The sequence below is a fragment of the Sphaeramia orbicularis genome, chromosome 5 (assembly GCF_902148855.1).
Source record: "Sphaeramia orbicularis chromosome 5, fSphaOr1.1, whole genome shotgun sequence".
Classification (NCBI taxonomy): Eukaryota; Metazoa; Chordata; class Actinopteri; order Kurtiformes; family Apogonidae; genus Sphaeramia; species Sphaeramia orbicularis.
Window position 1 is genome coordinate 26,222,787 of NC_043961.1, and position 16,364 is coordinate 26,239,150.

At 35.7% G+C, this 16,364-nt stretch overlaps 1 protein-coding gene and 1 non-coding gene across 3 annotated transcripts; both read left to right on the forward strand.

Annotated features, from left to right (window-relative positions):
* Nucleotides 1-270: 270 nt before the first annotated feature.
* trnar-acg (transfer RNA arginine (anticodon ACG)) lies at nt 271-343 on the forward strand. The gene has a single exon. It is a non-coding gene; the product is annotated as a tRNA-Arg (tRNA).
* Nucleotides 344-7,860: 7,517 nt separating this feature from the next.
* Nucleotides 7,861-16,277, forward strand: vamp3 (vesicle-associated membrane protein 3 (cellubrevin)). 2 transcript variants are annotated; one of them, XR_003935503.1, is made up of 6 exons: nt 7,861-8,011; nt 11,011-11,089; nt 13,466-13,624; nt 13,990-14,041; nt 14,275-15,086; nt 15,141-16,277. XR_003935503.1 is itself a non-coding variant. In XM_030135347.1 (5 exons), coding segments are annotated over exons 1-5 (309 nt in total). In that variant the 5' UTR covers nt 7,861-8,009; the 3' UTR covers nt 14,292-16,277. The 2 variants fall into 2 exon arrangements, 1 of the variants encoding a protein (XP_029991207.1); XM_030135347.1 differs by having other exon boundaries at nt 14,275-16,277.
* The last annotated feature ends 87 nt before the right edge of the window (nt 16,278-16,364 follow it).

Here is a 16,364-nt window from a genome sequence, read left to right on the forward strand (position 1 = left end):
TGGAAGTTGTGTCAAAAACAGTTGTGGGTTAAGCTGCCTGTTGAGCGCTGAAATATAAAAACAAAAAAACAAAAAAAAAAACCAAAAAAAACCAAAAAAAAAAACAGTGAAACAAACTGATGTGTCCGTTCTTCTTAAAGTCGACGGTTGTGTCCGAACTGTGACTGGGAATCGAATCAGTGACTTCTACACGCTGGGGCCTATAGGGGGCGCACTTTGCATGCGCTGATAATAGCGATTTCAGGTCTTCTGTGACGTGGATACAGTGTAGGGCCAGTGGCGCAATGGATAACGCGTCTGACTACGGATCAGAAGATTCTAGGTTCGACTCCTGGCTGGCTCGACTTTTTCCATCTCTTAACCATACTTTTATAACTGGGACATAGAATAGAACAAATCTTAATTGTCACAGGAACAATGAAAATCAGTTTAGCAGCTCAATTTTATTCGGCTGCAAAAAGGATTGTATTGCAAAATATCACAGAAAATACTAAGAAAATGGAGGCATGTGCAAAGGCTCCAGAATAAAATACTAAACACACATATACTACTAAAGTGCTACTAGAATTACTGAATATACAAAAGCTAACACTATTCTGCAGATGAGAGACATGTACAATGAATAAGGATATATACAGGTAACAAGGTCATAGTTAATTGGTGAAATAGCAGACCACAAAACATGGCTATAGGCGAGAGCACATTAAAATTAGGTTATGGTTTTCCCATTTTTCGATTTGTAACTAATGCCTGCACGGGGTAAGATTTCATATTGAACATTGTTAGAAATAATACACAATCAAAACAAATGTGATTTAGTTTTCCTCTGAAAAGTACACTCTATAACTAAATTACCTAAAAAATCATTGCAGTAAAACTTAAAATATAGATAAGAATTGATAAGAATCGATAAGATAAGATAAGAATGAATAAGATAAGAATCGATAAGATAAGATAAGATAAGATAAGATAAGATAAGATAAGATAAGATAAGATAAGATAAGATTTTACTGATTCCATTGTAGGGAAATTAATGTTTCAGCAGTATATACAGTAAAGTGAGCATACATAAAACATAAAATATGAAGAATTTAAGAATACATATTAATTTAAAATAGTAATCAAAAATCTACACATATACCAATATTTACAGACCATCAAAGAAGACATAAAGCAAAAATCAGGGTAATTCAACATTAGCTGCACATGTGTTGCTCATGTAATCCTTCCTCACCGCACAAAAATGCCTCCTCCTGTCCTCTTGAGTGTAGTTATGGGTGTGGGTATTTGGAATAGCCTGTTCTGTTTTGTTATAAATCACATATCAAATGCAAAAAAAAAAAAGAAAGAACTGTTTTCATTACATAGTCCGTTAAGTAGGTTAGTAGGCCTGTGCACTCATGTCTATTTCCACTGTAAAAAAAAAAAAAAAAAAAGTACCAAAAACAAATCATTTCAAAGTTTGATATTAGACTAAATGATTTAAAACATTCTCCTTCTTTTTATAATACAAGAAAAAGTCAAACAGTCTTTCTTTCTTGTTTTCTTTCTTATAAAAACACCCATTGTAAAATGTCATTAAACACAAAACAGGTTGCTTTTATTACATTATACTCAAATGGGCTAAAATTTTGGCAACTTTACAGGACTTATTGATTGTTGCTGTGAAATGTATCAAGTTATAGACAGTTTAATTAATATCTTAATGAATTTCAAGCAGTGTCTATGTTTTAAGTATGCATATTAATGCATATGTAGGTACTTATGAATTTATGGGTAGATTTTATTTCTCTACCTTGATGAATTCAGGATTACCTGAGTGTTTCTCCTACATTTATTCGCCTCTAGCTAAATAATGCAAATACATTAAATGCCTGCTGTCCATTTGAAAATGCTACTGGGACAACTGTGGGCGTGGGGGTTTCTCAGGTGACAAACACAAAGTTCCAGGACCTGAAAGGGCAGCACCATTCCATCGTGTAAGGGATGAAGAGTCTGCACAAGGACATGGCTTTAACTCTACTGAGTGGGATGCTCATGATCACTTACATCTGTGAAGGCGGTGCGTCCACCACTACTTATAAGGTGAGACAAAATGAGCTATGGGAAATTTATTTTGTGTCATTTATTTGCATTATAGCGCTGCTGAAGAAATCATCAGCATCTGAGTTCCTTCAGAAAATCAGAGAGAAGCGTGATGCAGAGTGTTTTCCTGGAGGCTGCAGCACAGAGATCAGCGAGGCGGAAGAAATGATAAATGAAAATCCAGGATATGTAAGTTTTATGTCATTATTTAGTAAATAATTCAATTCTATTTCTTTATCTTCTTACCAAAAATGCACCTGAAACAGACTTTACAAATGGTTTTACAATTAGCGCCTGTTGTATAGATAGGCATTTTCCCCATAAATTACATTCTGCATCTGCTGCAATGGCAAGAAATGTCATAGATAGTGTTATGACAGTTGTTTAACTAAAAGTGGTAAACATAATTGTGTTAATGAAATTAGTCTTGGCCTACTTTTTAACTTTAGTGTATTGAAGTCAAGCTTTTTCTTAAAGCAATGGATTATATGTCAAAAGCTTCAGTATCTGACATGATTCTCTCTACTCAATATTCATTCAGTTCCAGTTGGCACATTCTGCTTGTGTAAATGTCAGCAGCTATAGTTCTGTCCTGGCTCTGTTTGTGCATCTTTAGTCCCTAGACAGAGGAAGATTCTGTCTACGTGAATCTGGCCATCATGAATAAAGACCATGCCTTAACTGGACTTTAGATTTGAGAAGCACTCCTCTGTTGGACAGGGATAAGGTGTAACTCAATCAAGCAAGTCACTGAGGCGTTTACCATTACTGTGTTCCTACATACCAGGCCTGCAATTTGAAGACAGAGTGAAGGCAGGCCATTAGCATTGACTTTGTTACTTAATGCACCTCCTGCAAATATCAGATGGCAAGCATAAAAGCCAGCAGAGAAGTGGAATGTTATCACCTAAGGATGTTTGTTGGAGAGAAGGACATGTAGTTATCTTTGTTACCAAATATGGGCAGAACTGGTCACAACTAAGCAGCACAACTGAAAACATAAACATATTGTAATTTGACCTATGTAGTAGTATAGTTATGCAGCCTAACAAATAAAAATATAACAACTTATTTTCAGGATGTGAATTCGAATGTGCTGAATAATGGACATGCTGGTCACAGAGCAAATGTAAGTTGTTATTCATGTGTTGGACTCTCTCTTCTTTGTGTTGCTTTCAAATTAATGAAACTTAAGATACACTGATTTGAACTTTAACTTAACTTTATGACTGCTTGTGTGTTGTAGCAGAACGTTGGATGGGATCCTGCGATGGATGACGGATCTGGGATGTAGCCAGGGAGGAGGACAGCACAAGACAACATTGTTGTTGTTGGTTTAAGGGCAGCTTGAGTTTCCCAAAAGCATTATAGTATCAAGAACAAGACTAGCTTTGTTAAAATGCATATTAACTGAACCATAACTATTAGCATTACTAGTTAACTATAGATGTATGTTATTGGTATAACCTGTGATGCATAATCATCTAGAGGAATAGCAACCTTTGTGGTTGTATGAAATTAGGGTTTGTGTCATGATTAATCTGCATGCAAGTTTTCTTCTTCTGTTATAAAAAGACTAAGAATCTTGATAGAAAAATCCACCTATCCATTTGCTATAACTGTTTCATCCTCTTGAGGGTCATGTTGGGGCTGGGGCCTTTAAAGCTTCCATCGGGTGAAGGCAGGGTATGCCCTGGACATATTGGCAGTTCATTATAAGAACAATTTCAAAAAATATATTTATATATTACCTTGAGGTTTGTATTGCTTCACTGTACAGTAAGTGACACAAAAAGGGTTGGAGCTGAAGGGTTAAAAGCACCACCCATGATTCCCTGTCTGCCTGGTTTGATTCCTGATCCAGATGACCTTTTCTGTTTGTCATTCCTTTCTCTCTCCTTCCTCTTAACTTTCAAATAAAGGCAATGACATGCACATTCACCTGCCACTAACATTTTAAAATAGAAGCATTTGTTAGATAATGACTAAGAATATATGCTGTAATCAGCCTTTGAGTATAAAGCCTGGACCATTTTTTGAAGATTTACTGTCTGATTTTACCAAAGTTCTAAGTACATCAGTGTTGGGTTATTTTGCAAGCTTACAATAACTATAAACTAATGAAAGATTCAGATACAGATACAGATACAGTTGCACTTTATTGATCCCCTGGTGGGAATTCACTATATTGTCAGCTAAATTAGATATTTGGAATATCTCTATGTTAAACTATTCTTAAATTACTTGGCATTATTGACATCAGAGTGTTTAAGAAAATCAGTTTTTAAGTTAAGCCACTTATGTCAGTGCATTAATGGCTTTTATATGCATCTGCACTGAGTTGTAATACCACTTTAAACCACTAGAGTGAGTAGTGAGCCACAGAGGCCGTGAGTCTGCTGATCTTGACACCTGTCCGCTCCCAGAACCTTGTCTCTGCCTGAGTCTGACCTAATTGTAAACAGGAAGTAACACCCCAGTGGGCCTCTCTTTATGCATGTGAACTCTTAACACAACAGTAAACTGAAAGACTGACTTTTGTGAAGTGAGTATTATCAGCAAAACCACCCACTCCCATAAGAAACAAAGTTCAGTCAAAAGAAAATAAATGATGAAATTAGAAGCAAGGTCAGAGCCTGTGCGGCCAGTTTTTATGCCTCTTTCAGCCTGTAAAGTATGGGTAATGATGTTGAACTTGGAACACCCCTTAAAGGCTGTTAAGTTTGTGATGAAGTAATGCTTGTGACGGAGTTTGCAGCTATTGACAGTACAAACCCCTGCTTTACTTTGTGGGTTAAAAGCAGGCAGGACTGTTATAAAGTGAACTGATACAGGCTGATATAGCACTTGACGATGATAGGAATGTTACTTGGAGAATGTTACTACTTTCTGCTGTTTGAAGGTGAAAACTTGTTGGTGCTTTAACTCAAATATAAGCATGTATTTTGCATCGAGTGAGCGGTTGCATTGGAATACTCTATTTTCATGGTAAGATTGTAACTGGGTCTACTTACCTTTTAAGAATAAGTGGCAACTTTAGCCAATGAATCAATCAAACATGCAGACTCAATGTCCAGGTAATGACAAGAAAAGATCATACAAAATGTAGGACAAATAAAATGTAAAAAAAAAACAAAAAAAACAAAAGGCCTGTCAAAGCACAATAATGATGATATAGATTCATATAAATCAACATCCTAAAAAATAACATCTGCAATGTGGAATATAAACCTTATATTTGACAAACCCACAATAACTTAATTTTCCTTAAGATGGCCAATTTCTAAATGAAATATCTTAGAACAACATGAAAACTACTGAATTTCACTGTGTATTCAATATTACAAATATTTGACTTTTACTACACCATCTAGGTCTATTCATTAAATAATCTCATAGCATCATTAAACTACCATAAGAGTTAATATTTCAAAGACAGGACTAGAAATAACTCAAGTTGGAAACACAAGGGCTCCTATACTAATAATAATAATAATAATAATAATAATAATAATAATAATAATAATAATAATAATAATAATAATAATAAGAAGAAGAAGAAGAAGAAGAAGAAGAAGAAGAAGAAGAAGAAAAGGAAGAAGAAGAAGAGTCTCTGAGATTCTGAAACTTGTGGCAGCATATTATTTCAGAGCAGAGTACATAATAGCACTTTGATGTGGTCAAAGTGCCAAGACACACCTAAATCTCAAATCTGAAATAAGGTTTAGTTAATAGTTCTGGTGCTACAATGTACATTTGTAATACTTGAAATCGATGGAACATCAGTGCAGATCTGAACTAAGAGGACAAATATTCTGGCAGATGGGTGGAGTAGCTTAACTTCAGTACCACACCAACTGATCTGTTTCCTGGCACTGACGATTCAGCCTGAGAGTCTGCTGAAAATTCTTATTTGGCCACTGCTTTTTATTTCTTTAAAAAATGGCCTTATTTGGAGATAGAAACATTTTACCAATAGGTCCATTTTGGAAAAACTCACACAGAAGCCAGCTTTACTGTTTGACCACATGTGCAGTACAGTATGCTCTGAACAGAGATATTTTCACTCCATCTGGAGAATACATGCACTAAACTTGCAAAGAGGAATGTTTTTTGCCCATACATCATCATCTGTCATTTGTTTAATAATTAAATAACAGCTGTTCAAATTCTCCAAATGCTTAGGAAATGACTTTGAATGATTCCCCAAGCATCTTCTTTGGCGTATGATACACTGGACCATTATTTATGAAAGGAAAGGAGATGATGCAGGTGAGTGAGACTGGTGTACAGATTTTATTCACATTTCGACTCTGCCGAAGGGGGAAACACCACCACTCATGAAAATGATCAGCATGATAACCAGCATTCTCTACCGTATGTCGTACCTTGATAATGTACTTGTATGTTTTGAACATACAGCAATCGGTGAATTATGCACATGACACCAGTGTTTATGAAAAATGTGCATAACAGTTAGTTCTTTAACTGATTATGACGATATTGCTTAAAATATTATTATGAATTATCCAAATTATGTTTTTTGTGCATGTGTATCTTGCAGACATTTGTTTTCATGCAATCATACTATCAAATTGTCTGCCATAAAATATGAGTTTATAGATGTGTGAATGACTGGGTGCCTGCCTGCATTCTATTCTATTCAAACCTCGGTAATGCAGTCTTATTTTTCACCAGCTTTCCAAATGCATAGCTGCATTAAACAACATGCACAAGTTGAAATATTCAAGGTAGGCTTTTTGGAGTCTGTCTGCAGAACATTATTATTTCACCATTACAGATGAAACCTCCGAGTTGCCAAAAAATGTGAAAATAATACTAATAATAATGAATGATTTTTGTTTTGTTCACTATAATGCCTCAAATTATGTCAAAAACAATACATCAAACCACGTAGATTTACTCTCATTTTATCAACTGAGCAAAGCATTTAAGTCGTCCTGTTTTCTTCAAAAACAAAAGTAAAACATTTTTCCATATTATTATTATTTCATATAGATTATATACAAATGGACATAGTATCAGATTTTAACTAATTCATTAAGATATTTGGCCTCTCTGTTCTAGCATAGAATCCAGAGGACTCTGTTTATTCGCCATATACTATTTCAGAATGTCAATAACTTCTGCAGTAGCCTACATTATTGTACAGTTTTTGTTCCCATGTCACATGATGATCACGGGCTTTTGATGGTCGCTTCTCCATGCTTTTTCTCCTGGACACAGAACCAGAAACTTGAGTGATGAAGAGCAAAAATACGAACATTTGATACATCACTCTTATGTTTAAATAGCTCTTTCAATATCTTGCCGTATTTAAAGTGGGCATTTCGTTCCATTTAATGTTTGCTGTATTCTTATTTAATACGTTAATAATTTAAGTTATGCACTGAGGGGCTGCCTACTACGGCCTCCTAAATGCTGCGTTCAAACGCTCCTGATGAGCTCGAATTTTCCCCTTTACTAAGTAAATGCGAGATTTCTCAACTAAACATGAAATTCTGTGTTAACATGAGCCTGTGTCTGGGATATGTATTCAACATAAAATAGCATGTAGTAACTAAGTGCCAACTTTTGCCTGCAAATATCTTTTATAGTATTTACGAAGAGAGAAATTGCATTTTAAAGGTACATTTTATACTGTGAACGACTCAGCCAAATTCTAGCGTATCCTGATATGGGCTAGAGTTACATTTTCACACTAGGCAATAAATTAATAATCAAGATGGAGATGCTATAGTTACGTTCACATTTTTGTGTAGAGGATGTATTTCCGGCAACAGCGAAGGCAGCACGCCAACCGACGGCAGTAACTGTTACGGATTTACACACTAGCATTAGCATTAGCTTACTGTCAAGACACAACGGCGGAGTCGTCTCGTTAGAAGAAATACAATTTCACAATGTAAGTATCTAATATTATAATGATGTTTCAAAACCTTTAATGTGTTTCTTCTCCAAAGTTGACTGACATACCCGGACTTCCGTATAGTTTGGTGAAGCTAGATCACAGAAAAAGCAACGCCCAAAACTTTGCCTGTAGCAAGCAACAAGTGCTAGGAGGTTATTATGCGAAACGTAGCCATTTAGCAAAGTACACTGGCTAACAAGGTTACGTTTAACTTTAAGATGTAGGCAGGTAAATAAAGAAAAGTATGTTGTGATAGAGTTGTACGATATCCATATTTGTCGGGATATCAGTGTATGACAAATATCTCAGGGTCAAAGACTGTTTTGTGAACTTTGCTAGTTAGCTAGCAAGTTATCAATTAGCATTATTTGTATACACTTTTAGCTTCAGTTAAGTCAAAGAAGCCATTGTTCTGTTGCTTTGATTATGCATTGTAGGAAGTAAAATTGATATCATTATACCCCCATTAAAGGGAAGCCATGGTAGTATAAAAATCCAAAACAGGAAATGTAATGATGGCTGAACAGGTAGCTAGTTGATGTGTTTAGGAAAGGCTCGTACAGTATAAAAAAAGTAGTGAGCCACATTACTAATTTAAAACATTTGTTACCTCATTAAAACCTTTAACCTCATTTCACTCATTAGCTCCATCTAGCACTTACCTTATTGTTTAAACAGGAAGTTTCCGCTTGTTATAGAAATGTAGAGGCAAAATTCATATTGTAAATGCATTGCATTTACGACATGCAAAAATCAGACTTGCACTTACTTTAAGATAGATTCTGTTCATTTAAATTATATTTTGTTTTTCTAATTTTGCTTTGTTTTTTTAAAATTTTGTTTCTTTGCATGTTTGAAATAGATTAATACATTTTTTTAAAATTATATATATATATAAAACTAAGAATATATTGCGTCACTTGATTAACTTTTTTTTTTTTTTTTTTTTTTTTATCCGGGATTAATGTGTTCTCTAGAAAGTGATATTTTGGTGGTCAGTTTTAGGCTTTGCAAATAACACTGCCATGTATAAACTATCCCAGATGATTCACACCCATTTCTTCATGATTAGAGGTTGCCAGGCCTGAACAGCCATTATCTTGACATGAACCATATGTGCTACCCTAACGTCACTGGTAGTCATGATTTAAGATGAACAAATGTATGACACATGCCATGAACTTTACTATCATATTTCCTATGTGCAATTCAGCATATTCCTAATATTTCTTCACTTCTACAGTTTAGAGGAAACATTTTCTTAGAATTTGTCAATAAATTCGTAATGCATCCACTGCGTTAACTAAAGAGTGGTGTATTTAATGGGATCGTCTTTGCTTTAGAAACATCAGTTGTTTCATCACATGTTCAAAGTCATGACCCGGGTTATAGTTGTAATGAAATTGTAAATGAAATTCTTTCTTTCATTTCTACTATATCACAGATGTTAATTCACTTTTTATTGTCTAAAATCAGTCTGATTATGTAAAAGGAAAAATTGAACTAGAACTTGAGCTGCGACAATGAATTGATTAGTTATCAATTACCAAATTAATCAAAAACTATTCTCATAAATAATTTAACAGGTCATCATCAGGTGAGTATTTTCTGAAATTTTGTGACATTTTACTGACCAGTTAATGAATCAAGAAAAATAATCTACACAATATTCAACAATAAAAATGAACATTATTTGCAGCTATATTCGTGGATCGAAATACAATTATGAGTTAAAAGGAATTGCTGGCATCTGGTACTGCCGTTGCCATTACCTGTTTTACCACTGTTTGGGATTTTTGTTTCCATTTTCAATATGGATTGTTTTTCTTGTGTGAAATGGTATATAGTACACCATTGTAGCTCACACTGATATTTTCCTAAACCAAAGTTAGGTGTATATGGTGTGGTCTGTTATACCTCACCTCAATATAGCACTGATACTATATTCAAAGAGGAATGTAATTTCTAGGCACCTGCTATATGAGGATACACTTTAATACTATTTTGTTTGTGACATTTATTCTCTTTCTTTACTAATCTCTAAAGTGGCTTGCAGGTTGGAGAACGAGTTAGCTGTTTAATAAATATTTGCTTTTTGTCTTAGCTGTTATATAGAGCACTTAAGGATGTTAATATATGCCTCAGCACATTAATCTGCTCCATCTTCAGTTCCAGTTTCATAACCTTTAGCTATCCTGGATTGAGAATACATCTTTAAATTTCCAAGAATACTAGAGAAATTGTCTGATTATTGTGTTTTGGAAATTGTTTGTCTATTTAGACATATTTTCCTTTTAGACTTCTAATGTGAAAAACACTTCACATGTTCTGTTGTGTGTGTATATATCGCAGGAAAAGGGTGTGAGGGTTGGAAATTGTCAAAGGTTTTGTGATCTGCAGGTCAGTGTGAGTGCATTTGAGTGCAACAATTGGTAGTCAGCTTCCTGCGAGTTTGTGTACTTTAGATCTAGTCTGTTGTGGGGTTGTTACAGGATTCTAGTGGCAATTTGTTGCTCTCACTTTAGTTTGTATGTCAATGGAATATTAAGCAAAAGACATTTAGCTTTTGTCATTTTAGTTTTGTTTGTTTTTGTAATTGGCTTTCAGACATCAAATACTCAGATGGTCTGGCTTTTTTGACAACTCTGTAAAAGAAATGTGATCTATCCACAGCTGTCTTGGCTTCAATGTTGGTTGAGTCTGTGAAAATATTTTGCTGGACTCCTGATCTGTTGTCTCATTGAGGACTGTAGTTCAGTACAAATCCCTGAAGATATTCTGACCAGTTGACAGCTCTAAAGTTAAGTGAGATCACTGCAGGGCAATGCTGTCTCAAGTCAGTGGGTGGCAGTATGTTACCACTGTAAAAGAAAAAAAAACACTTGGTTAAGAGCACCTATCAAAAATGCTAAAACGATAAGTTATGCAGTATATTTAGTCTTAGAAGTGTTTTTGTTTACTTTATTTTTCATTTATTTTTACACTTGTTTCAGGTCAGGTGTTGCTCCAGAAGGTTCCGCTGCAGGGTCGAGCAACCGGCGCTTGCAGCAGACCCAGGCCCAGGTGGATGAGGTAGGGGGACCACAAAGCACCGATTGTGTTTACATACACAAATATTCCCATTTATACCTTTTCTCCCGTTGGGGCAATAGCCTTGAGAAGCTGCTTACAAAAAGGAAATGAAAACTCTGCTACATGCAGCCTTATATACACCTCCCTCCCTTATATCTTCAGCCACCTTGGTGAGAAGGTGTAAACGAGGAATATGGTCATGACCCGCAGTAAAAATCCAAAGTTAGCCACATATTCTGAATGTACTAATACGTGTCCAAAGAATGCTCATAAAACTGGAATATAAAAGCATATCCCACAATACTCAGTTTGAAAAATGACTAAATTCAGAACCATGCAATATTTGGTTAACATAATCCATATCATGTAAATATCAAATTCATTCAAAGAAGCTTCAAATTCATGAAAAAATGGGTAACTGTTAAACTGAAGATCTACAGTTGTGCTCATAAGTTTGCATAACCTGACAGAATGCACATGGGACAGTCTTGGATGTTCCAACATGACAGTGACCTAAAACACAACGCCAAGTCAACCTATCATTGGCTACAGCAGAAAAAAGTGAAGGGAAGGAGTGGCCATCTCAGTCTCCTGGCCGCAATATCATTGAGCCACTTTGGGGAGGTCTCAAACATGCAGTTCATTTAAGAAAACCCAAAATCTTAAAGGAATTGAAGGTGTTTTGCCAAGAAGAATGGGCAGATTTACCATCTTAGAAAATAAAATGCCTCATCCACAACTACCACAAAAGACTTCAAGCTGTCATTGGTGTTAAAAGGGCTAATACTAAGAATATAATATATAAATATTAAGAACTAGGGTATGGAAACTTTTAAACAGTGTTTGTTGTCAGTATGATTTTAAAAAGAGCAGACACATTTGTTTGATAATTGATGGCTTCATCCAATGACTAGCCATGAGTGAAAGAAAAGTTTTTGTATTATCATTCATATTCTCTGAAAAATGGCCAAACAATCATAAATTCTCTTAGGGTATGTAAACTTATGAGCACAACTGTAAGTTGAAGTAATAAATACTTCGGTTAAAAAAATTGATATGTGTATAAATGAAAGTAATTTTTAAATCTTGAGCTGAATTTAATCACAAAAAAAAACAAGCAGTTATGGTTGTAATTGTTTTGGGAGCTAATACACCTAATTCCCCTAAAAGTTATGAACTGGAAAAAATGAACCAGGAATATATAACAATAAATAACACTGATATGTCTTCCCACTCCAAATTAATTATAGTCTTATTTAATGCATTAGGATAAAACCATATAAAAAGTTCCCATAACACAGACCAGGACATTTCCCATGAGCATATACAGTTATTAATTCAGCTAGTGGTGTCCTCAAGCCTCCAGTTATGTAGTAAGTAGGTCTGGCATGACACTGAAAATTGAGTAGACTTTTAATTGCTATAGAATTGTGATTATGTAACTCCGACTGCCCTAGTGATATGTGTTTCAGATATATTAATGTTTTTGGAAGTTATATCTGAAAAACTGTTGAAACGCTAGAGTGGAGTGTGGACAGAGATCTTTTTTCAGAAATTCTTTGGTGAATTTAGCGCAAGTTTCTCGTATTCTTCCTCTTGAGTGATTTTATTGTGCGTAGTTTTGTGTCCCAGCATGCGCCAGTTGTTTCACCTAACACACACTATTGTTATACCCTACCTCCCTCAGGTTCCCTCTCCTCAGGCGCTGTGTTTGACTTCTTTGTGTTTTTGATGCCAGTGTTAACCAGAGAGTTGCGTAACCCTTGGCAGCAGTGGCATGAATTGCCCTGATGTGAAATCTGAGTCTCTCAGATGAAACCCCTTTCCTCTGCTGTGCGAAAAAACATGAAAAATAACACTAAAAATATCAGCCAGGTACCTAACCTCCTCCCCTTTTTTCAATGGCTAATGTCTTAATCCTATATACTCTACTCTCTGTTATAGCCCACTTGAAGCTAGCTCCTCCCACACAGAACTTTAACCTTAGCGTCTTGCATAAAGCCTCCAATTGGCTGCTAGGAATTTATGTAATCACTGTCTCCATGGTTATGTAAGAACAGCATGGGCCTACACCACCCTGCCGCTCTGTCTGAAGGGAGGGGCAGGAGTTGGGTTTGTGGATCAGTGGAACATATGGGTTATGTGTTTTCTGTGATGCCGTCTGTGCACATACATGTCTGTCTGTCTGTAGGTTCACTCTGCTATTTGGCCAAAGTGCGCACAATTTTCTCATTGTTAGGTGTGGTCTTTTAAATGTATCTGGGTTAGGTAATTTTAGAGGAGGGAGGAAATTTAAGACCTTATACAATGAATGCTCCCATGAAGTGTATTTAAATGTCAATTTAACCCATTAAAGTGTTTTGGCATTGTGTGTAGGTCGTGGATATTATGCGCGTTAATGTGGACAAAGTGCTTGAACGAGACCAGAAGCTGTCTGAACTGGATGACAGAGCAGACGCACTGCAGGCTGGAGCCTCCCAGTTTGAGACCAGTGCCGCTAAGCTGAAGAGGAAGTACTGGTGGAAAAACTGCAAGGTGATGCAATCACAATAATGTTCACAAAGCACAGTCCTGAAAAGTTTAGTCTACAGAGAATTTAGAGTTTTTTCATTGCAACATAAATAACTCATTTCGTAACTGCTTCATCCTTCAAGCCATAAGACTCCTGAACTCGCAATAAAGGAAGTCAAACACCCACAGAGGAATGACAGACTAAAAATTTGCTGCTAGAACTATTTATAGACTTTTAAACAAATATCAGACTTTTAGAATTGATTCTATTAATAGTATGCACACAGCACTTTTCTATAAGACAGCACTTTTTCTATCTATCTATCTATACAAATAATAATAATTTATGCAAATATGGCTGATAATGAAATTTTCTTATCCCTTTGCAGATGTGGGCCATCCTGATAGCTGTCATTTTGATTATTGTGGTCATCATTATTAGTGAGTATTCATGAGCCAGTGTGTATTTCAGGCTGATTTTTGTCACAAGATGTGTAACATAATAAATTGCTATGGCTTTCAATACAGAGATTTGAATTTTTGCATAAAAGATTTATTTGTATGGTTTAGGCACTTAAATGGAATTCAAAACATTTCCCTGAGCATTGTAAAGCATTATATTGTGTATAAAGTCTGTGATGTCAGTGTTAAGTATCTGCCTCCTTCCTTTTCAGTTTGGAGTCAGTCATAAAACAACACCTGAAGGAAGAGGGGTGGAGGAGAAGATGAAGACAAGGAGAGGAGCAAAGTGCAAATTAATGTCAGAAGCCACATGATTACTGCCTACTGAGCTCCACAGCAACTTTCTCCGACAGGGGGTCTTCATTCCTAGTCCTAGAGTGCCTTGTATGTGTGTGTCTGCATTTATACCTGAGTAAATATGAACACGTAATACTACAATTGCACCCTGTTATTCTACTCGACACCAGACGTCAGACGTTTCAGAATTCCACTGCACATGCCAAAGAGAACAGAAACATACACGCAGAAACAGGTTGATAATTAAGGTGTGATAAATCAGCCTCTTGGGGTGATGTCAGGTAAGGTTTTGGAACCATTGAAGTAAACAACTAGTGCCCCAGTTTAGGGTTTGTGTAAGTCAGTTGACCATGGCTGTATGACAAGTATACACACATACTACAGACTCAGGACTACAAATGACAAATGTTGTTGTAAATTCTCCTCAATGTATATTTTCTTTTCATGTTAAATAGCCATTGATTTTTTTTTTCTTTGTGTGTGTGCCTGACTAAGAGAAGTGCCTTTGATGATGTGCTGTTGTATGTTGGTTTCAGTTACAATAATACTTCAGCATATCATGAAAGAGATACCCATTTTGAACACATGTATACCTCTGCTCATCAGAGTGTGCCACCAATATTTTGAATTGTCCCCATTTATAAAATTGCTGGTCTGTTACTCAGTGAAATGTTAAAGATGATCGGTGCATGGTGGAATTCAACACCTTATGTACAGTATGTTTGTGGTTAGATTTCAGAAGAAGAATTTCATTGATGGACTCCAAAAGGCATAACAGAAGCCCATGATTACAGCACATTTTTGTCCTTTATCTGCCTTGAATAAATAGTTTTACAGATGAAGCCTTTTTTTTTTTTTAAATTTAGAATAAGTAAGGGCTTATATTGTAACACTCACAGCCTTAAAAAGACTATAGAGACACTCCTAAAACGTAAAAGGAAAACTGCTGCATTCTAAAGTCTCAAGTCAAAAAAATGGTTGGTGTCAGTTTGGCGCTTTCCAAAATCTGTCAATGTTTGCCAAGTTTGCCTAGTGTAAAACCCACAACCACACAAATAAAGAAATGCCTTCATAGGTTCCTCTATTGGGGAACAGCCAAATATACAGCCCTACCTTTTTGATCCTTTACACCAGCCGGTTAAAGACTAGTGCCTTATGAATAATCTGACTTTCCAAACAGTCATATAATCTGACTTTCCAAACAGATACAGTGCTGCTTGCTTCAATCACATGAGTTTATTGACCTTTCAGATTTTTTTGTGCATTCACACTGGTATTCTCATGTGTGTTGCTTTTATTCTATTATCTCTCTTATGAGCTATGTTGCTAACTTATTTGTAGAACTAATCCTAGGGAGACTGTAGTATTGCAAGATGCTCATTGCAGCTAAGCATCATTGGTGTACAGGTAAAACGTGGTTGAGCAATGACAGTGTATGATATGATATATGAACACTGGATGATTGCATCTTCACCTGTTGCTTCCAATTTATTAAAAAGAAATTAATTTTAATGATACAAAACATACCTTGTCTTTGTACAATAAGTTTAATCTCAACACAATTTATGTTTTTCTTACTCTAAAGTGTTGCATTTTTAGTAGCTTTAAGACTTGTGCCAGGTATTTCTTTGGTCTTTGTAGTGCATGCATTATAATATCCAGCCACACTAACAAAAATAGTAAAAACATATAGCCAGTTGTAACTGTTAAATACTTGTCTGGTATTTTCAGAGGCCACTGGAATCATTTTCAGGGGCCAGTGCTTTTGTCATCATCCTCTCTTGTGTAAAAAATGTGACACGTAGTAACTTTTATGCCTTGGTTAAGTCTACCCACTGGGAATGCATTTGGAAAAAAGTGCAATTTTACTCTTTGGCCCTATATGCCTTTTGCTTGAATAAAGCGGATTTAACTTGAATCTGGGTTGTTTTTGTTGTTCATTTTCCAGACATCCTCTGTCATTTCAGTAAAAATGGAGCCCTAACTGCTTTATGTTATTAGAAAA